The sequence below is a fragment of the Engystomops pustulosus genome, chromosome 1 (genome assembly GCF_040894005.1).
Source record: "Engystomops pustulosus chromosome 1, aEngPut4.maternal, whole genome shotgun sequence".
NCBI classification, from domain to species: Eukaryota; Metazoa; Chordata; class Amphibia; order Anura; family Leptodactylidae; genus Engystomops; species Engystomops pustulosus.
The window spans coordinates 57363620-57385472 of record NC_092411.1 but is presented as its reverse complement, the minus strand read 5'-3'; the positions used below and the strand labels follow the sequence as shown (position 1 = coordinate 57385472).

At 43.2% G+C, this 21853-nt stretch overlaps 1 protein-coding gene across 1 annotated transcript in view; it reads right to left on the bottom strand.

Moving 5' to 3' along the window:
* The window catches only part of HSD17B4 (hydroxysteroid 17-beta dehydrogenase 4), a 185798-nt gene that overhangs the window by 115998 nt on the left and 47947 nt on the right, over positions 1–21853 (bottom strand). Inside the window, exons 6-8 of the mRNA XM_072141145.1 lie at positions 8990–9036; positions 4879–4963; positions 1076–1263 (exon numbers count right to left, since the gene is read on the bottom strand). Of these exons, the coding sequence (XP_071997246.1) occupies positions 1076–1263; positions 4879–4963; positions 8990–9036 (320 nt within the window). The remainder of the gene's footprint in view (positions 1–1075; positions 1264–4878; positions 4964–8989; positions 9037–21853) is intronic.

Below are 21853 nucleotides of genomic sequence, written 5' to 3'. Positions count from 1 at the left end.
GGTCCCGATTTCTTCGGGTTTGTCAGCAGACCAGAGGCATCAGCGACATTCTCTGTCCTTGAAAACCAAGTTTTTTAGAAGGGCATCAATTGTTAGGACTAAGATGGACTTCCACTATTTATTTCTGTTACAATACCGATAACAGGAGTCCAAAACATGTTAAAATATCCATTGATTTCATGGACTTCTTGTGGCTTCGGTTAGAGTTTTTTTTACCACTTCCGTTCTGTTATTTGAGATGGACAAAAAGAGCTGCAACATTCAATGAAATTTTCAGCTTAAATAACGGTAGTTGTGCAAACAGGCCCTTATGGGAGACATTAAAGCCGTTGAGTTGATTTGTTAGTCCTCCATTATTATCGTATTAGTGATGGAAGATAGAAACAGAGGTCCGAATATGGGTGTGAAAAGGGTCTAACTCACCTCTCACGAGGAAAGGAGAAGCAATCATAAGCTGGTCATCGGCTAAAGGATAAGTGCTCAGTCAACAACTATTCCTAATAATATCTCTACACAGTTTTCTTGGTTCAGCTGAGTATGCATGTGCAAAAAAAAAAAAAAAAAAAAAAAAACACACCCATCTGCAACAATTTTACACGTGCATATGGAAATTTAGGGACAAAGGCCAGCTGAATACTATGGCGGAAATTTATCATGGCTTGTACACCAGGTTTCTCCCCCCCCCCTTTTTTTTATCCCCCATGCCACTTCCAAGAAAAGTGGGCCACAAGGATTCCTGTTGAAGGATAAAGCGCAATTCTGCACCTGATCCTGATTGTTGTAGAATCATCTGGGTACACAATTGGAGGATCTTTGTGTAAAATAAATATATATTTTTCGGGGGGGGGGGGGCACCTTTGGGGGAGTATTATGGGGTAAAATGAGTAAAAATTATCATACTAAGGCCTCTTGCACATGAACAGGAGCATACCGCCGGTTGAGAATGAGAGGAGTGTAAGAGCTCTTCACCCCTCCCCTCTCCATGGAGAGCAGAGCGGCACAGATAAGCCAACAGAGGTTGAATATGTACAGCCACCTAAGGTTACAAGCATCTGTAGACAAACATGCATAATACCTTGAGGCATGACAGTCTGGGTGAGCCGGGATCCTGCAGTTGGTGCAATGGAATTACAGTGGACATTGTACTTGACGCCTTCAAGAGCAAGAGTGTTCGACAGACCCACGAGGCCAAGTTTAGCTGCACTGTAGTTTGCTTGCCCAAAGTTCCCGTAGATTCCAGCAGCAGATGAGGTCATTATTATGCTACAATTGAAGAAAGTGAAATCCTTGTTAAAATGTTGCAGGGATTCCAGGGTGATGAACAAAAAACTGAAATTCTGTTTTGTATAAAGAATTATCATCATCACAACACAATAACAACTCAATAAATACTCTAGAAACCCTAAATAATGATTACATAAATAATTTACCCTATAACTACAGACAAATCAACGTGCATGCTTTGTGAATATATAATGAATACATAAATAAGACCATCCACATAATCTCTGAAAGAAAAAAAAAAAAAAATCCTGAATTAAAAGGAACAGATTAATGCGCTAATCACAAATGTGCCACAAACCGAATAAAACCAACATATTTAGATAATGCTTAAATTGATGCGAAATCCATCCACTGCTTTAGGGAGAAAACCGTAGTAAAAGGTCAATGATAGTTCAGGCAGGCTGGAAACGATCCAGATACAGTTCTGAGCAGATGCTGTAAGACGTGTATGCAATTCTATCAAAGCCCATTTGGCAAAATAGCTGTTAGCCCGTTCTGCGGGAATCATTACTGGTTATTAGTACGTCCTGCGTAGTGAGGCTGAATGGGAAGGTGCCCTGTACCTTTTATGGTATTATACAGCGGTGGACTACTCAGCCTCACACTATATTTTTAGTTTTGGGCATACGCTCAGTGTATAAGCCAGGAAAGCTGAGACATAGACATACACTGGCAGACCTTTTCAGATGGCAGGAATCCTTTTTGCCCCATCTGACCAGTACTGTGGGAAACACACAAGCTGCATCCCTCCATTCTGCTCCTTCCTGCAGAGCGATGTACAGGTTCAGCAGAGGCCACTGAGGAACGGATGCATTGTAATGCATCAACCCCCAGTCTCCACTGAGTGTACACTTATGGAGGTCACCAGTTATGTCACCGTCCATATAAGCAGACTGACATCACTGGGGGAAACACCCTCAACACTGGAAGCAGCTAAATACTGTCTGCTGCTAATGTATATTCCTGCCCCTGCATTCGGGCAACATCTCCCGCTGTATAGACATACAATGGGATATATCTGTGCAATACATTGTAAAGAACTCTCCCCTCGTGTCCTTACCACATATGGACAAATTGGAGGTCTGTTCACATATTAATACCAAATCACTTCCAGTGATCGCGGTGATCAGTGTTTGTACAAAAATACAGCTAAAGGCCAATGACGCACATTTCAGAACAGCTGAAGAACATCTGCTGACGACATCCGGAAGCAACTGAGACAGCAACAGAAAAGTGCTAAAATCTGGTGATTTCTGCCACAGTTTAGGGCTGAAAGTGTAGCTGGGGCGTGGATTTTACAGTAAAACATGGCTGGGGCAGAATGTACAAAGAAGAAATAATACACAAGATATAATTAGATTCATTTGTTTCCCATTTTTATGCTTTTACAGTTAGTGTGGGTTGTTTTATCATTGAATTTTCGCTGTTGCGTACATCTGTGCTATTATGTCAGTTCAAGGGGTTATATGAGATTTTATCCATCACATCAGTGCAATGTTGGAGGTATTAGGCACGATCACGTAGATGGGAATGTTGCTGATAACGTAGTCTTCCTGTAGTACCAGATACAACCTGTGTACAATAGTGGCACTGCAGACAGTAGTAGCGGTGTATTACATTATACTTCTAGAACCCCTATAACTATAATGGAGACCTCTGCCTGTGCCTTGCTCAGTGTAAGGATAAAGAGCTGCATGAACACTAGTGGAATAAACAGAATAAAACACTCAGATATTTGTATAAAACACCGGGGGCTACAATATAAATAATGCTGACAAATGAGAAATTTATTGTGATGCCTTTAACTGAAAGAAAATTACTCAAAAAAGAATAAGGGAAAGTAAAGCAGATGTAAAAGGTCACGTTAATTTCTATTCTCAATCGGCTGCAGCCACATTTGGGATTACATCAAAGACAGCCATTTCTTTGAAAGGGGCTTCAAATAGAAGGTTTGCAAGTGATGCAGCATAGTTTACTGTCGAAAAGCACAAAGCTCAAGGTCACTGACAAGAAATGGAAATATTAAGAGGCTCAATTACAGAAAGTGTTTTGTTTCCTTACTGGTAATGAGCATAATTGACCTGTAATATGTACAATTGGTAGAACATTTCATCCTCTCCTCTAAAGACCTTTCTATGCAAACAAATTATCATTATTCTCTCCTAAGGCGATGGGGCGAGTAATAGAAACCTCTCATTATCAATGTCAACCAACTGGTTGACATTGCAACTAGCACCTGGCCTTCACATGACTACCCACAGATCCTGCCTTTACTTGGCACTGCTATGGGCTGGACATGTCCTTAGAGGATGCTTACGTTTTCAATATGTGTGTCGCCACCTAGTGACTGTGTTGTGAGTTGCAGCTTGCAAAGAGTTATGCAAGCAAAGGCTTTTTGTGTCTAATAGGGGTGATTACAGTTTGGATTATTGGATCCAACAGTGAAAGCTTTTTGTTGCCAGTGATTTTCAGTTTGGGTTCAAAAAGTTCTATGACATTTATGATGACAACCATTAAGCAAAAATAAGGGGTTGGGGGGGGGGGGGGAAGCTAAAAACTTTTATACCATTTTTAATAAAAAAAATCCGATCAATCATCTTCAATTGGAGTTTTCCAGTTCTTTTTCTGGTTCTAGTTAATCTCCATGGGTTTTACCAGCAACAACACCACTGAGGTTATTTAAAGGGAATCTACCATCAAAATCCATCATGATAAACCAGGGACACTTACTCATAGTTCCAGGCACCCTGACTGGAAATCTTCTGAAATTAATTACCCATGGTCTTATTCCTTCCAAAATCCACAAAAATTATGTCAAAAAGCCTGAATGGCTCTGGGAGGAGGCATAACCAAAGCCCCTCCGTGCTGCAGCTTCACAGGCTGTCATAGTGTTTGCTACAGCTCCATTAGCACTTTTCCCTCCCCTCTGCCTGCTGTAATCTCACATAGTGGTGGAGGGGGGGAGCGGGGGGGGGGTGCGTTACCAGAGCCCCTCCATGCTGCAGCTTCACAGGCTATTACAGTGTCTCACCGTGAACCTCCTTCAGCACTTCATCCCATGATGTAATATCCCATGTGGCAGATGTAATATCACTGCTGAAGTGGAAGTTTCAGCACACGATGGAAGTTGGGAAGAACGCAGTGTTACAGTATCTGCAGCACTGAGATGCTCTGGTAACGCTCCCCTGAGCCCTTCTGACTAATGTTAAATGTTGATTTTCCAAGAAAGGAGGCCATGGAAAAGAGATATAAGAAGATTATGGCGCATGGATCTATACGCAAGCGCCTGGTTTATTTTGATGGTGGATTTCCTTTATGTTGAAGGTCCTGGCATAAAGCTTGGACAGTAGGTAGTCACCCAGTCATAAAGCATAGTCCAGGGGATCAACATGCTAGGATCAAGTTGCAACATAATGTTAATACAAGTCAGGTCTCAAAAACCTGACCATGCATAGTATAACATTGTCCCAAATATATTACTATAATCTATATACAGTAACAGAAACATAATAAATATATGGTAGTAATAGAAATAACTAAACTCTACTTTTATGAGACAGGGGAGCACAAAAGAATAAAATAAAAGCTTCATACCGTCCAAATTTTTGATTCTTCATGTGATTCCATGCTGCTCGAGTGACCAGAAATGACCCTCTCAAATGAACTCGATGAATAATATCTGAAGGAACAGAGAGAATTATCAAGGAGGACTTGACGGAAGCCATCCAATATTTACATGGATTTTAAAATATACATAGAAGGTCCTATAGCTTCTGGCCGCCCTGGTGCCCGGTCATCATAGGGAAGAGATTTTACTGCTGCATAACATAAGTATTATACACTCACCGACCACTTTATTAGGTACACCTGTCCAACTGCTCGTTAACACTTAATTTCTAATCAGCCAATCACATGGCGGCAACTCAGTGCATTTAGGCATGTAGACCTGGTCAAGACAATCTCCTGCAGTTCAAACCGAGCATCAGTATGGGGAAGAAAGGGGATTTGAGTGCCTTTGAACGTGGCATGGTTGTTGGTGCCAGAAGGGCTGGTCTGAGTATTTCAGAAACTGCTGATCTACTGGGATTTTCACGCACAACCATCTCTAGGGTTTACAGAGAATGGTCCGAAAAAGAAAAAACATCCAGTGAGCGGCAGTTCTGTGGGCGGAAATGCCTTGTTGATGCCAGAGGTCAGAGGAGAATGGGCAGACTGGTTCGAGCTGATAGAAAGGCAATAGTGACTCAAATCGCCACCCGTTACAACCAAGGTAGGCACAAGAGCATCTCTGAACGCACAGTATGTCGAACTTTGAGGCAGATGGGCTACAGCAGCAGAAGACCACACCGGGTGCCACTCCTTTCAGCTAAGAACAGGAAACTGAGGCTACAATTTGCACAAGCTCATCGAAATTGGACAGTAGAAGATTGGAAAAACGTTGCCTGGTCTGATGAGTCTCGATTTCTGCTGCGACATTCGGATGGTAGGGTCAGAATTTGGCGTCAACAACATGAAAGCATGGATCCATCCTGCCTTGTATCAACGGTTCAGGCTCGTGGTGGTGGTGTCATGGTGTGGGGAATATTTTCTTGGCACTCTTTGGGCCCCTTGGTACCAATTGAGCATCGTTGCAACGCCACAGCCTACCTGAGTATTGTTGCTGACCATGTCCATCCCTTTATGACCACAATGTACTCCACATCTGATGGCTACTTTCAGCAGGATAATGCGCCATGTCATAAAGCTGGAATCATCTCAGACTGGTTTCTTGAACATGACAATGAGTTCACTGTACTCAAATGGCCTCCACAGTCACCAGATCTCAATCCAATAGAGCATCTTTGGGATGTGGTGGAACGGGAGATTCGCATCATGGATGTGCAGCCGACAAATCTGCGGCAACTGTGTGATGCCATCATGTCAATATGGACCAAAATCTCTGAGGAATGCTTCCAGCACCTTGTTGAATCTATGCCACGAAGAATTGAGGCAGTTCTGAAGGCAAAAGGGGGTCCAACCCGTTACTAGCATGGTGTACCTAATAAAGTGGCCGGTGAGTGTACATTGCAAAAGGCTTGTAAATGAAAGTGTGGAATATTCTGAGGAAACGCATTTGCTGAAGATATACCAGATCATCTCTTGTTTTGGTCGACAAAAATCAGTCCAATGTTGTAATACAAGTATCAGCACTGCATCTATTATCTGTGTGATCTGTATCTGTAACTTGCAGTCCTCTCTGTGCTGGCGGGTGCAGGGCCGCATCTGCCATGAGGCGAGATGAAAATCAGGCGGCAGAATGCGGATCCCTGTAAAGGGCGGCGAAATTCGCCGCTCTAAAGTGGGCGATTCGGGCGCCGTTAACGCCCGAATCGCCCACCTGCTAAATAAATCGCGCCTGTCTCTTTAAGACACAGGTGCGATTTATATGCGGAGCGACGCAGCGCCTTTTTGGCAGCTGCGCCAATCCGTTTCAATCAGCGACACAGGCGTCATGACGTCACGCCGCCTGTGTCGCTGTGCGGAGCCGCAGCTCACAGGAGAGCCGCGGGAAGACCGGAGCCGCGCCGAGGGAGCTGCTGCCTGCAGGTGAGTATGATTTTATTATTTTTCATGTAGTTTCATTAATTAAATGTGGCCAATAAGGGGGAGTGGGGAGGTATCGTGGGAGAGGGGGAGTACTGTATACATTCTATGTGGCCATAATTGTTGCATACTGTGTGTGTGTGTGTGTGAGTGTGTGTGTGTGGGGGGGGGGGGTGCTGTATACATTATATGTATATTATTGGGCCAGAATTGTTTTATACTGGGGGGGGGGGGGTACTGTATATATTTTATAGGGCCAGAATTGTTTTATACTGGGGGGGGGGGGTGCAGTATATATTATATGGGGCCAGATTTCACCTGGGGGGCTGTATATGGGATATAGTATATTACTAAACTGGGGCGCTGTATATTAGGGGGTGCTATATATTCACATTGGTCAGGGGAGCACTGTATGTAAAATCATGTAACATAATAACAGGGTGGGATATATTAGTTATAGGATACCATAGATTACTTTGCATCATTTAAACCAAATGTTAGGGGTCTGTATTAATAAATTGGGTGTGTTGTATATTGATTGGTGCTGTACACGCTATAATTCCAGTAGAAAATATATATATATATATATTATATGTGGGGAGAGTGCGGTCAGTTGTGCTGTAAGGGGTATATAATATTTAGGAGCGCAGTGTTGTTATCCAGGAGACATTATACTGTAAGTGACTGTGGTATTTTTAGGGACGCCGGGTGGAGATGCTGCACGGAGCTGAAGATATCTGACCGTGAATTCACCTGTGATACTTCATGGATTGGAGAACCCGGAATAAAGTCCTCCTGATGGAAGAGATTGTCATCTATAAGGTACTAGATGTCACTAATGCCTCTCAGATCCTGTAGTCAGTCACACAGTGTCAGGGAGCTGCCTGTGGCGATGTTAGTTGTTAGTAAAGTTTTCAACATTTACTTAACGGGGGGGGGGAGGGGGGCAGCATTTTAATATTCGCCTCAGGCAGCAAATATGCTAGAATCGGCCCTGGGCGGGTGGACACCTAACTGCTGTGTTTCACCATCCCATTCCCTCTTGTTTATTACAATGCCATCATGTGTACCCATTTATAGAACATTGGGATCCAATTGGCTTAATCTCAAAGGTTGCAGTCATCATATTCCCAGACAAATAAGACTGGAAGCTCCTAATACTCAATAATGACCAAGCGTCTCTACCTTTGTAGTTGGCACTTTTTCTGTTGCCAATATTGATAAACTGCATCTCCATCTGCAAACCACAGGGGGAATAGCATAGCCAATGTATTAATAAGAAGTCTATTGAACGGTTCTTAATGCACTTGCATGGTCTTCCTGCATAGTGATTGGAGATGAAGACAGCTATGCCGTATTTTCACATTCAGGTTTTTGCACACTTTCTGAAGCTAAAAGCAGAAATGGCTTACCAAAAAGTAGAGGAGTGACTGCTGTTTTTAGCTTCAAAAACTGCATCAAGCCACTTTATGTACTATTAGTGAGCTTTCACACAGTGTGGTTAGTATACACGAACAAGGAACGAGGAAGGAGCACCTCCGTCCCCACCTGACCACTCCGCCAACCGGCTGTGCCCCCTTCAGGCCACTTGCCATGCTGTTGGCATGAAGGGGGAATAATCTCAAGTACTGCCTGTTCACCAGTAATTGCAATCATTTCAGAATCCTGATAATTCTCCTTAAGGAAGCGCTCTTTCCCAGGAACACTGCCTCGGAAAAAGGACTCCTTGCGTCATCTCCCGTTGGGATTACTGTAGTTATGTTCTCAGTACAGGGCTGTAGTCCAAATAGTTCGCATTTTATGAACTCCCAGCATGAAGGAGGCCGAAATAACACAAAGAAGTACAGGACAATAATACACCCAGTGATAGGGAAGTGAAATAAAAACAGTGTTTTATGGTTTCACCATCCTCTGAAGTTGTCATCATAAAATAAAATATATATAACATTACAGATCACAATAAATCCTTATCTTGTGACAAAGTAAACATATGGCAAAAGCAGATGTGAGAAAATATGGAATAAAATTATGCATGCCATTTAAATCTGTAAAATCCTTACAGGAACATCTAACCTTTTTCATGGAACAATCAACAATATGAAAATCAGAAATCTCTACCTACCCCAGTCTGCGTCACTTATTCTTGCAAAAGAGCGATCCCTCAAAATTCTGCAAAATAATCAGAGAACCCCATCACATAAAAGGCTGATGAAGGGCAGAGAAAATACATGGAAAGACATTTTCTGGAAACCTACTTTATTTAGCATTTTAGTGGAGGCAATTACAGATGGCAAAGAAGTATTTAGTCACCCAGTGTTAAGGAGATATTAATGATATTATAGACCTCAATATGATATATTATAGACCCCAACTATAATAGATAAAATATGAAAAACAAATCCAGAAAATCACATTGTCTGTTTTTTTAAAAATTGTGGTGGAAAATAAGTATTTGGTCACCTACAAACAAGATTTCTGGCTCTCACAGACCTGTTACTACTTCTTTAAGAAGATCCCCTGTCCTCTACTCATTACCTGTAGCAATGGCTCCTGTTTGTACTTATTAGTATAAAACACACCTGTCCACAACCTCAGTCACACTTCAAACTCCACTATGGCGAAGACCAAAGGAGCTGTCAGAGGACACCAAAAACAAAATAGTAGAGCTGCACCAGGCTGACATAATAATATTATATCTCCCTCATTAAGGGGCTCCATGCAAGAGTCAAAATGATCACAAGAACGGTGAGCAAAAATCCCAGAACCACACGTGTGCCGAGTGAATGACCTGCAGAAAGCTGGGACCAACATAACAAAGGCTGTCAGTAACACACTAACCCACCAGAGACTCAGATCCTGCAGTACTAGATGTGCCCCCTGCTTAACTCAGTACTTATCCGGGCCCGTCTGAAGTTTGCTAGAGAACATTTGGATGTTCCAGAAGAGTATAGGGAGATGTCATATGGTCAGATGAAACCATAGCAGAACTGACTGGTAGAAACACAACTCGTTGTGTTTAAAGGAGAGCGAGTGCTGAGTTGCATCAAAAGAACACCATACCTACCATGAAGTATGGGGATGACAAAATCATGATGAAGGGCTGTTTCTCTGCAAAACATCCAGGACCACTGATCAGTGTACATGAAAGAATGAATGGGGCCATGTATTGTGGGATTTCAAGTGCAAACTTCCTTCCACCAGTAAGGGCACTGAAGATGAAAGGTGTCTGGGTCTTTCAGCAGGAAAATGATCCCAAGCACATACCAGGGCAACGTAGGATTGGCTTTGTACAAAGCATTTTAAGTCCTGGGGTGGCCTAGCCAGTCTCCAGATCTCACCCCCATAGAGAACCCTGGGAGGAAGATGAAAGTCTTTGTTGCCCAGAGACAGGACCAGAACATCACTGCTCTGGAGGAGATCTGCATGGAGGTCGGGCCAACACACCAGATCCAGTGTGCGCCAACCTTGTGAAAACTCACAGAAAACGATTGACCTCTGTCATTGCCAACAAAAGGAGATATGACAAAGTATTGAGATTAACTTTTGCTATTGACCAAATACTTACCGTATTTTTGGACTATAAGACGCACTTTTACCCCCCGGAAAACAGGGAAAAAACAGTGGTGCGTCAACGTAGTGGTCCAAATGTAGACAAAGTGTGCTGGTGCTCAGCCCTTCACTGCAGGAGGGATTGGAGGACGGCACCCGGCTGTGCTCTGCCAGCTAAGCTGACAGTAAGCGCAGCACTTTATAGCAAATCTCCTGATGATAGAAAATCTCCTAAATGCGCATCTCAGATCTCTATGTCCGAGCCGGGAGCTGCAGCCTCTTCATGTCACCTCTTTAGCTCCTGGCCCGATAGGAGATTATGTGACCGGAGCTCAGGTAGTCAGTACAGGCTCCGGCCATATGACCCAAAGCAGAGGAGGCAGGCGGGAGGCAGTCTGCACTCGGTGGACAGGGGCATCGGCACTTGGCAGCATTGAGCTGAGGGAGAAGCTTCCTGCTCTGTGCTGCCGTCAGTGTATTACAATTTCAAAGGGTTGTCTAGGACCAGGTTTTATTTTTTTTTACATAGGCAAGTAAATTTATTCCAACAATGCCAACCATATAAAACAACGGGCAAAATAAAAGAACTGGAGGATGTTTGGGAAACAATACTGAACATTTACGGATTATGAACCGATAGGTCCATTTATGCATAGCTGAATGTACATAGGCTAAGGGTATTCTGACTTAAAGGGAACCTACCACCACGAATCTACCTATAAAGGTAGATCGGGTGGTAGGTGGATGTATGGGACGTGAGGAGAGCTCTTTTTAGAGCTAATCCTCACGTCCCCGCTAACTTTTGGGAAACTTTATTAACCTAATATGTAAATTTAGTTATGCGGCTACTGGGGCGTGGAGTAGCCGGCACGAGGCTACACAGCGCGGCTACTCCACGCCCCGGTAGCCACATTACTCCTCCTACCCTGTTGTGTGCGGCGCGCAGCTCCTCGTAGCTGCACGCCCTCGTCTGACAAGCCGGCTACTGCGCATGCGCAGTAGCTCCGGCCTCGGAGCTGGGACTGCTCAGCCGGAGTTCTGCGCATGCGCAGAACGCCATCATATCGGACGAGGGCGCGCAGCTACGAGGAGCTGCGCGCCGCACACAACAGGGTAGGAGGAGTAATGTGGCTACTGGGGGGTGGAGTAGCCGCGCTGTGTAGCCTCGTGCCGGCTACTCCACGCCCCAGTAGCCGCATAACTAAATTTACATATTAGGTTAATAAAGTTTCCCAAAAGTTAGCGGGGACGTGAGGATTAGCTATAAAAAGAGCTCTCCTCACGTCCCTTACATCCACCTACCACCCGATCTACCTTTATAGGTAGATTCGTGGTGGTAGGTTCTCTTTAAAGGGCATCTACCACCAGGATAAAGGACTGCATGCAAATGAGCCTGAGAGGCTCCATAGGTGTTAATGGAGCCTAGAGCCCCTCAGGCTCATTTGCATACAGTCTTTAATCCAAATTACCGTAGTAGAAATCTGTGACAGGTGCACAATTTGTCCCAAGTTTCATCACCAATATGTGTGACACAATTTAGTAGCAATCTGCAAATTAAGCAAAATGGGAAGCAGAAAGATAAGTAAAAGAAGCTAATGTTAGGCAGGGCTCATGTTATAGCACCTAGAAACAGGGGGAAACACAGCCCAATATTGTATTGGAGACAGATCAACGCCCGTTGCTAGTCCGGATACTGCAGATGTGCAATATTGGAGCTACAGTACCAGACCAAACCATCCTGAACAGCAGTAGCAATGCAATATATGGTACTTAAGGGGCTGACACAATCCAGCATGGGCTGCAGAAAGAGGGTGACTTTCCATTATGTCATAAATAGGGTAAAGTCTTGTTATCTGGTGATAATTGAAAAATTACAACTAATAAACATTAACAATGAGAAGCAATAGAATAATGGCGAAAACTGAAAATAGATGTCTCGATGTAACTTTGCCATGGTAACAATTAAAAGCATCAGAAATAAAAAAAATAAATAAAAAAATTAAGTTAAAACAATGAAAAATTAAAAAAAAAAAAAAAAAAAAGTACAGCAATATTATGAATAAAATGTCAGGTCTCTGCACTGTAGATTGTATTTTTTTTTTAGTTTAACCTAGATATTCCCTCATTACCCGGAGAGCGTATAGCAAAAGGCTTAACCTTTACAGGAGTTATTGTGGTCAGAGGGGTCTGTCACACTGGAAGCAGATTAGGAACAAGGGGCAATGTGCTGACATTAATTGAAGGCCATTTGTATCTGCAATAAACTTTGCTTTATAAATACAACTATTGTAGTCCATGAACTTTACAGGGAAAAACTTGGAAAGGAAACTTACCATCTGATTTATACCTTATAAAGCAGCGTCACTGCCTGAAGCCCCTTTGCACCTTGATGCAGGATCTGGCCTTGTAATAGTTCTTAAGGTCTCCAATTAATTAAAAAAAGGTTTTAAAAATATGCTAATAAGCTGCAAGTGCTTGGGGGTGGGCATCACCAGAGCCCTCCAGGCTCCTACGGCAAAGGCATTAACAGCTCACTAGAATATTTTTTAAAACTTTTTTGGAAAAGGAGGCCATAAAAACGAATACGTGGCCAGATCCTGCATCAGGGTGCAATGCGGATTCAGGCAGTGAAGTCGCTTTATAAGGTAGCAATCAGATGGTAGATTTGCTATAATTCCTTATAAAACATTATACTGTAAGCAAAAGTGGAAATGTACGGTTAACAATTAAAGAAATCATAAGGAGTCCAGTCATAAGCCTCTCACCAAGAAATCTGCTCTGATCGGAGATGTACTCCAAAAGTGTGGAAAATGACATAGGGACACTAGGTGGCGCTAAAGCCACAGCTTCCTTTTTTGGAAATGTGGACAGATGTAACATGCCAATAAGGCTTGATGGGACAGGCCACATATCCATGCTCAGCTTAAAGCAGTGTTCCCCAACCTGTTTGAATTTGGGGACCAGCTGCACCCAAAACTTTTTCCCAGAGACTAGGCCGGGTAACCCTCTTACCATACTGCCTGGGGGGGGGGGGGAATTGGTCGTCGCAAAAACTCCATATCTAACCCCAACCCATATAATGTGGCATTTGCTGAAGTCTCTGTTCTAAAATTCTCCATTTCCTGCAGGTGCCCCCTTTTCTGTAGCCCCCTCCTGTTCCTGTTGACTGGACCCCCCCCCCAATATACCGATAATTAATATATATATTCATAACCTACATACTCTGGTAGAAGCCAACCATAGTACAGGCAGATGCCGGGTTACGTACAAGATAGGTTCCTTGGGTTTGTACTTAAGTTGAATTTGTATGCAAGTCGGAACTGTATATTTGTCTGTAGCTCCAGACAAAAAAAAAATTGTCTTAGTGACAAATGACTTTTCAAAATTTTTGGCTGTAATGGGACCAAGTATTATCAATAAAGCTTAATTACAAACACTTTACAGCTGATCACTGCAGCCTGAAACTGAGGGTGCTGTCACACGTCGCGTTTACCGCATGCGTTTAAAAACGCATTGCAATAGCTGGAGAGTGATTTGCCTAATTAAACAGCTGCTAACACCTGTGTTTACAAAACGCAACCGTTAAGGCATTGTTAACGCATGCGTTAACATCGCGGTTAACGCATGCGGTTGTTAACGCATGCGTTAACATCGCGGTTAACGCATGCGTTTTGTAAACACAAGTGTTAAGAGGTGTTTAATTAAGCAAATCACTCTCCAGCTATTCCAATGCGTTTTTTAACGCATGCGGTAAACGCGACGTGTGACCGCACCCTAAAGGAAAGCATCCAGAGAGCTTCACCAGAGGTCACAGTGGGCAGAGGGGTCTTTCTGTAACTAGAGGTCGTCTGTAAGTCGTAAGTCTGTAAGTTACGTAGGGGACAACCTGTATACACCATGGCACCTAATTTTACCAGAAAAAAAAAACCTGGGAAAACTAGGTACTATGATAGGAAGAGCAGCCGCTGCCCTTTCATAAAATATCCAGAAGCAGCCTCCTCTCACCAATGAAATGTCGAACAGCAGAGCCTCCCTCAGAAGCCAGAGCTAAGTATACAGGGTTTTTTTTTTTTTTTTTTTTTTAAGTTCTTTGGCTGCGGCCCGAAACTGGGTGCTCCACAGCCCAGTCTTGATTTGCGGCCTGGCGGTTGGCAACCGTTGGTGTTAAGATTAATGGTCAAATCTATAAATTCTATTTGAATTTATCAACAAATTAGTTCCTCACAATGATTTTGGGCTCTCTAATAAAGTATTTTAGTTTGTTTATGTTTTAAAGGGAACTGGTAGGTCCTTACAGAACAGTAATTCAGTGTCTCTTCCCATGTCAGCCAAGAGCTGGTCTTGTAATGCATGGGGGAGGGGCTGGAGGCAGAGAGTACTGTAGTGTGCAGACAAGAGAAGCTATTCATGAGAAGAATCTACTCAACCAGTGTCAGAATATTTACGGTCAGATCCCAGGACAAATGAAATTGTATACACCAGGACTGATGGAGACAGTTTGGAGTTATATCTGTGAAATGCTGTATTTTTGTTGAAAACAGTGAATTAGAGAATGTGTTATTTTATTGTCTTGAGTATACTTAAGAATCAAGTCTTTGAGAGAATACCCATAAATGGATATTGCCAAATTTACTACTACCTTTCCTATAAACAAAAAAAAATTGCATAAAAGATTTAGTCACATTTTAACAGCGTCTTCTAAAGCAGATGTAGTGTCCCAGGTTGATAGAAAAAATACAAAAACTGGAGACAAGGAGAACTCACATTTAAAGATTAAATGAATATATGACAAAACTTTGTAGAGCTGTATTCTGTGCCTGGCATTCAGGTGAAAAGGACCTTCCGGGTGGGGGGATTGGGATGAAGAGTGACAGGCAATTTACAAATGAGACTGACAAAGAGTCTTATTTCAATAGTCCAAATTTTTTTCTCCAAACTTTATATAAAATCGATAGCACAGTCAAAGAAACTTTTAAATTAATGTCCCTCTTTTCCCAGATATAAAGCTCTTTTTCTATTCTCCTCTTAGACTTTCACTGTGTATCAAGATGAAATTGACAAAAGTCTCAGATCACGTGGTCTATGGAGAGGAGGAAAGGAGAGGAGTAAGAAGGGGGGGGGATTTATCAGTAGTGTCAGGGAAGAACTGTTCTAGTTGCCCATGGCAACCAATCTGAGCTCAGCTTAAATTTCCCACAACTGTTTTTAAACTTAAAGCTTGGTTTCCATGGGCAACTAGAACAGTTTTACCTCAAACTTCTGATAAATCTCCCCCATAGAGAGGCTGCTGGGGCTCAATAAGAAGTTTCTATATCACCCCAAATGCTTTATTCCTATGAGTGATGTCAGACAGTATTATTCCTCACTGTACCTGGATTCTTAGATCATAAATTAATACCAGTAGTAGACCCTACAATTTCAATGATTTCAGATTTGCAGTAATTTACTTCTATTTTACAGCATTTTGTTTGCTTTTTTGTTTTAGTTTTCTATTTGGTATCTATACTGTATACTCTATGGAGTCCCAGAATTTAGCCCTTAAACTCCGCCCCCTTCCACAAAATGGCGGCCTAGCGCTAAATTTACTCCACGCAATCTCAGCACTCCGTCAATCCACTGCCACCACCCACGAGTTACTTGCGCAAAGAAGGCCGTAGGCACCTCAACCACACAATGCATCCTGATGATAACTCAGCACATGCACTCACTATTTACACGATATTACAATTATAAATTCACACAGAACATGCAATCGCTTACTACATGGACTATGCTAATAATGACCTCTGGTAAGGTGATTCCCTTCAGAGACTCAGATTCTTTAAGGCTACAAGTAGAGGCTTATTAAAAGTTTTTAATTTGCATAAAAATGCAGTCCACTCAAAAGAATTAAATTGTCAGATAAAATGAAAAAAAAGATTAAAACAATACACATACAATACTTACAAACAGTTATGGAAGAAGAAACAAAAAATTCTTGCTAGTGAAATAGGAAGAAATTCTTTGGCCCGAGGACAGGGCATAAGCATCGATCCAGCCTTCTATTGTGATAGAATCCTCACACTGAACACTACTATGTGGCTGCTTCACTAATTTAAACCCAGCAGTATTTTGACCCCCACCCCTGGCTGTGATGTCACGGTGAGAGGGGAGTTTTCTATTCCCCTCCCATCAGTGAGGTACCGTATATACTCGAGTATAAGCCGACCCGAGTATAAGCAGAGACCCCTAATTTTACCACAGAAAACTGGGAAAACCTATTGACGCGAGTATAAGCCGAGGGTGTAGCCTACAGCCAGCCTGCCCCCCCCCCCGTGTAGCCTACAGCCAGCCTGCCCCCCCCCCCGTGTAGCCTACAGCCAGCCTGCCCCCCCCGTGTAGCCTACAGCCAGCCTGCCCCCCCCCCCCGTGTAGCCTACAGCCAGCCTGCCCCCCCCCCCCCCCGTGTAGCCTACAGCCAGCCTGCCCCCCCCCCCGTGTAGCCTACAGCCAGCCTGCCCCCCCCCCCGTGTAGCCTACAGCCAGCCTGCCCCCCCCCCCCGTGAAGCCTACAGCCAGCCTGCCCCCCCCCCCGTGTAGCATACAGCTTAAAAAAAAAAAACTTAATATTCACCCTCCGATGTTCGTCACGGCTCCCGATCCCCATCGTGGCTCCCGGCGGCTTCTTCACTTTTCTATCTCTGTTAACCGGCAGATCGCGCCGACCTTCGCACACTGTGATGCGACGTCATCAGCAGTGACAGCGCTGCATCACAGTGTGCGATGGCCGGCAGATCGCATGGACGCGACTCTGCCGGCTAGAGAAGGTAGAAGACAGAAGAGTAGACACGGGGAGCCACGACGAACATCGGGACCACCGGAGGGCGAGTTTTTTTTTTATTTTTTATCATTGACTCGTGTATAAGCCGAGGTGAGGTTTTTCAGCACATTTTTTTGTGTTGAAAAACTCGGCTTATACTTGAGTATATACGGTACTTTTTGGGTCTGGGTTTTTATCAAAACCCCATAACTTTTGATTGGAAGATGGCACAATTATGCCATGGCTACCAACCAGACGGGTACGTTATTCCCATCAACCACATACCAAAATCGGGGTGTCTTAGCCTAATATCAGGAGTGTTCTGCTATTGGCTGCCTTCCCCTGGTGCTAACATTCTGATTTTCGCTCCAGGAGTGTGTCTAGACCCCATAACTGTCCTGTGTAACTGGGGACCCATAATTATGAATTGTGCCCCAGTTATGGACAGCTATGATATTCCCTTTGTCTAAATTTGGAGGGAAAAACTACAATCTGCTCCTACTTTCACCCCCCATTTTAAACTGCACTCTGGCCTAAGTGTCTATTTCCACACTTAAGAAAGAGCACTGATCAAAAGGTACTCCCTGGAGTGCGGACACACCCTCCCAGTGACTCTTCCTGGCTGGCTGTAAAAAGCAAATGGAGCTTAATGACTCATAACAGGACAGAATGAAACACACAAGAAAGAAAAATAATAATATTACTCCTCCCCAGTTTGTTTGTTTTATATTTTTTTATCACATGTAGTTTTACATGTTTTTCTGGTATTTTTTTAATCATTTTAACAAAAGTTGAGCTATCAAAAGATGTCAACAGCCACAAGTACCCAAAATTGGTGGGGTCAATCTAAGTAGAATAAAGCTACATTTCACCCAACATAAGCTGGAAGGTCTCTCATTCTGTATAGTGCTGCGTACCATCCGCTTAAACAACATTTGCCTGAGGAAAGATGGTCAGAAAACATTACACTTGCATTTCTGAAAAGATCACAGTTCCTCCATCTTCTTCTGAACCCTACGGTATTTCTGCTGGTAGCAATATTCCAAGCACAAGCCAGCGGTCTACATTTGTATTCCACCTCTCTCACTGAGCTGCACTGATTTCTCAGAAATCTCAATGCAAAATCCTGCTGTAAATACAAGGGTCCTGTGTCCAATCAAGTATGGCCGCTAAGGTCAGGGAACAGTGATGCGCAGCATACGTACAAATGGCTTTATTTCAAGCTTCTGGCTGTAATATAGAATAGGCTTACGGCTTAACGAAGGCAGTGTTACATACTAACAACTTAGTTCCCTCTGATGAGAAATAAACACCTCCAGCTTATGTTACCCAAGATCCTGTCTGACTCCACCTACGACCCTTTCATAACCTTTCATATAGGTCCACCAAAGGTCAATACTGTAAATGTGCCCAGCCAAGTCACTATAGGTCCATGGACGGTTAAGGTTGCCCATATGTGCACGTAGCAGGTTAGATGTTCCAGACTCCAAAGTGTCATGACGTTCTGCATTGTGCCATACATTGGCGCCTCCTCCGTCTCCATGTTACACATTACACTAACCATGTGTTCCCATTTCAGCAATGAAAGGTTGTAACCCAGGACAGGGGCAATAAAAGATCATGGGTAGTAAAGAATCATACAGTGAGGGGGTGTTTGGTTGCTCACCTATGTGGGACTTGGGGTGGTATATACAACACAATGATCGTTTGTGGTATTTTATCAGGTCTGCAACATTATTCATTTTTTTTTAGTCACGTTACAAAACAACACATGTTGTATGACAGGGGTCCCCAAACTTTTTACATAAGAGGCCGTGCACTGTCCCTCTCAGACCGTTAGAGGGCCGGACTTACACTGCCCCCCCCCAATTATTTAATATACTGCACCCCCTTGTGAACTATTTTATATATTGACCCAATTAATTAATTGGGTCAATTATTGAATATGCTGCCCCCCCATTAAGTACTAAACTGCCCCTCATAATTAATTATTTCCTATGCTGACCCCCACCATTAATTATCCTATGTTGCCCCCCACCATTATTTCCTATGCTGCCCCCCACCATTATTTCCTATGCTGCCCCCCACCATTATTTCCTATGCTGCCCCCCACCATTAATTATTTCCTATGCTGCCCCCCACCATTAATTATTTCCCATGCTGCCCCCCACCATTAATTATTTCCCATGCTGCCCCCCACCATTAATTATTTCCCATGCTGCCCCCCACCATTAATTATTTCCTATGCTGCCCCCCACCATTAATTATTTCCTATGCTGCCCCCCACCATTAATTATTTCCTATTCTGCCCCCCACCATTAATTATTTCCTATTCTGCCCCCCACCATTAATTATTTCCTATTCTGCCCCCCACCATTAATTATTTCCTATTCTGCCCCCCACCATTAATTATTTCCTATTCTGCCCCTCATAATTATTTCCTATTCTGCCCCTCATAATTATTTCCTATTCTGCCCCCCACCATTAATTATTTCCCATGCTGCCCCCCACCATTATTTCCCATGCTGCCCCCCACCATTAATTATTTCCTATGCTGCCCCCCACCATTAATTATTTCCTATGCTGCCCCCCACCATTAATTATTTCCTATTCTGCCCCCCACCATTAATTATTTCCTATTCTGCCCCCCACCATTAATTATTTCCTATTCTGCCCCCCACCATTAATTATTTCCTATTCTGCCCCCCACCATTAATTATTTCCTATTCTGCCCCCCACCATTAATTATTTCCTATTCTGCCCCTCATAATTATTTCCTATTCTGCCCCCCACCATTAATTATTTCCCAAGCTGCCCCCCACCATTAATTATTTCCCAAGCTGCCCCCCACCATTAATTATTTCCTATGCTGCCCCCCCCCACCATTAACTATTTCCTATGCTGCCCCCCACCATTAATTATTTCCTATGCTGCCCCCCACCATTAATTATTTCCTATGCTGCCCCCCACCATTACATAATTCCTATGCTGGCCCCACCATTACATAATTCCTATGCTGCCCCCCACCATTAATTATTTCCCAAGCTGCCCCCCACCATTAATTATTTCCTATTCTGCCCCCCACCATTAATTATTTCCTATTCTGCCCCTCATAATTATTTCCCAAGCTGCCCCCCACCATTAATTATTTCCCAAGCTGCCCCCCACCATTAATTACTTCCTATGCTGCCCCCCACCATTAATTATTTCCTATGCTGCCCCCCCACCATTAACTATTTCCTATGCTGCCCCTCATAATTAATTTTTTCCTATGCTGCCCCTAATAATTAATTATGTCATATATTGGACCCCCAGCCACCACAATCTTTTTACTGTCGTTTTAAAAAGAAAAATAATAAAAAAACCTGTACTCACCTAAGTCTCCCGCCGTGCATCTTCTAATCTTCTTGCTGTGGCCAGGCGGGAAAGGGTGCGTGGCCGCGCAGCCTCGTTCATGGAGCAATGTGCGCTGGGGTTGTCTTCCGGCCACATCGCTCCAGTAAAAGTGCTCGAGCGGCCGTTCCCAGCCACATCGAGCACTATTCAGTGGGGGGCAGGAGCTTTCTGTCCGGACGGAGGCTCCTGCCAGACTATCGAAGGTCGCGGGTGCCCGGCGCTGGCGTGCCAAGAGAAGGGGGCCATAGTTTGGGGACCCCTGCTGTATGATAATGTACAACACATATGAGAAAATGATCTCCCCGCAGCACCTTACAAATGACTATGAGCTCAGCTTGTTTTTGCCACTAAAACTTATTTGGTTCTGATACCACATAAGTATATTTGGTTCTGATACCACATAAGTATATTTGGTTCTGATACCACATAAGTATATTTGGTTCTGATACCACATAAGTATATTTGGTTCTGATACCACATAAGTATATTTGGTTCTGATACCACATAAGTATATTTGGTTCTGATACCACATAAGTATATTTGGTTCTGATACCACATAAGTATATTTGGTTCTGATACCACATAAGTATATTTGGTTCTGATACCACATAAGTATATTTGGTTCTGATACCACAATGTATACATTTAAGGAAATCAGCCATCAAAATCAAGTTTAAACCAGGGGTAGGGGAGTGCTTAGGGTACAGTGGGTGTGTTGGGGAGGGGGTTGTTTTGTGACAGTGTAACAGCCTGTAAAGGTATAGCATGGGGGTGCTCTGGTATTGCCCCACTAGAGCCCTTAAGGCCCATGAGCATAAATTTAAAAGCTGCTTTTACAAGAAAGTAGGCTTTGATCTTCAAGAAAGTGTCTTGGGTTTATAATGCTTGATTATGATGGTAGTTTTCCTTTAAAAGGAGTTTTCCCATGAAAGAAAATACCCAAATTTCAATCCCCTAGTGAGGTTTACAAAATAAAGATCATTTTTAACCTCTTACTTTAAAATTTTACTCAGTTTTATTGCCGTTTTAGCTCCTATAACTCATTAATGGTCAGTGTAAGATTCCAGAGTGTGACGGGGACTCTCTAAGTTTGAGTGAAAAAGGACCATATTAGAGGGGCATTTGTAGACCCAGCGTAAAAAAAAAAACCTAAATACAAACTACTGGTAGTTGAAGGGATGGGGGTAATGTAATACTGCGTCCAGCCGTATTGTACAAAAGATAAATAAATAATACAATGAT